The sequence below is a fragment of the Elephantulus edwardii genome, unplaced genomic scaffold, assembly GCF_000299155.1.
Source record: "Elephantulus edwardii isolate Elephantulus edwardi_28Jun2011 unplaced genomic scaffold, EleEdw1.0 scaffold00552, whole genome shotgun sequence".
In the NCBI taxonomy this organism is placed as follows: Eukaryota; Metazoa; Chordata; class Mammalia; order Macroscelidea; family Macroscelididae; genus Elephantulus; species Elephantulus edwardii.
The window spans coordinates 333,700-335,103 of NW_006400302.1; the positions used below are offsets into that span (position 1 = coordinate 333,700).

Genomic DNA, 1,404 nt, shown 5'->3' on the forward strand with positions numbered 1-1,404 from the left:
GGTGTACATATATCTGCTTGGATGTCAGCTATGGGTAGAGACCAGGTTTATTAAGTTTTATCCCTGCTACTGTTTCTCATTCTCTAAAATTTCCTTTCAAGTCTTGTGCTACTTTAGTGTATCTATGTATAACCAGCCTCTCCATGCCTAATAAGTCAACTTTCCTGAGTTAAAACTGCTTGGTTTTTGAAAGGAATTTTTATTCTTGCCAGCAGACTTTTTTTTTTTATTTTACTTTTGCCAACAGACTTTTTTAACATGTAGGAAGAAGCTTGTGTATGCCAAACTGTATTAATAGTGTTATTTAGAAGAATAGTTCAAGATTACGCTTATTTTGTTTAGATATTTATTAACAGGTGGTTGGATATGGAGGTTTATTTCTCCAAATATAATTAGCTTCAAAGAGCTCATAAGAACCAAAGGAAAAAAAAATACTGATTTGTCTCAGTAACCTATGTTCATTTAAAAAATTAAGATAGTAAAAAGAGAATTTTTATTTCTTTAAGAAAGAAACAAAATAACCCAGTTGTGTAGAATAACTCAGTAGTCTTAATCACCTTTAGTGGACAAAGTATTGATTTGTGACATTCATGTTAATGTAATACTAACTTTGACTAGCTATCCTAGTGAATTGAACTTGAGAGCTGTGGTTAGGTAGAAAGTACTGCCCAAGTTCCTGACTAACAGAGGTTCTAGTCCTGCCCCTGCTACACGCTGCAGCTGTGACCTTAGCTAGTCACTTTTCTTTAGGTTTAGGTTTCCACATCTGTGAAATGGGAAGATTCAAATTTTTTCCCCAAGATTTTGTCCAGCTTTATGAATCGATTATTTCTTTTTCAATTTTAGGGTTAGCATAAAAGAATCATCTGTAGCGAAACTAGGATCAGTATGCCGTAGGATTTATAGAATATTTTCACATGCTTATTTTCATCACCGGCAGATATTTGATGAATATGAAGTAAGTATATTTCACTGATCATCGTGTTCATTCTTACCAGAATAATAAGAATATATTTTGATATTATATCTGATTATCTTGGCACTGGGTTATAAGTTAAAATAACATTTTTTTCTTCCTCTCTCCAGAATGAAACATTTTTGTGTCATCGATTTACCAAATTTGTGATGAAATATAATTTGATGTCCAAGGATAACCTGATTGTACCAATTTTAGAAGAGGAAGTACAGAATTCAGTTTCTGGGGAAAGTGAAGCTTGAAGGGAATCATAGAAAATGTACTGGACACATAATATTAATTATGTACTGTGTATATATATCATTTTAGACACATCAATCATGTACCCATATTATAGCTTCTTTGTTTAGTATAGGTTTTTGTATGCTGTGTGTTGCCTTTTAAAATGGGAAATACTTTTTAAGTTATTCATGAGCTGTATATTCACT

At 32.2% G+C, this 1,404-nt stretch overlaps 1 protein-coding gene across 2 annotated transcripts in view; it reads left to right on the forward strand.

Moving 5' to 3' along the window:
• The window catches only part of MOB4 (MOB family member 4, phocein), a 23,356-nt gene extending 21,953 nt beyond the window's left edge, over window positions 1-1,403 (forward strand). For both annotated transcript variants that reach the window (XM_006903274.1, XM_006903275.1), the window contains 2 exons: window positions 847-958; window positions 1,087-1,403. In XM_006903274.1, the coding sequence (XP_006903336.1) occupies window positions 847-958; window positions 1,087-1,218 (244 nt within the window). In that variant the 3' untranslated portion in view covers window positions 1,219-1,403. The remainder of the gene's footprint in view (window positions 1-846; window positions 959-1,086) is intronic.
• The last annotated feature ends 1 nt before the right edge of the window (window position 1,404 follows it).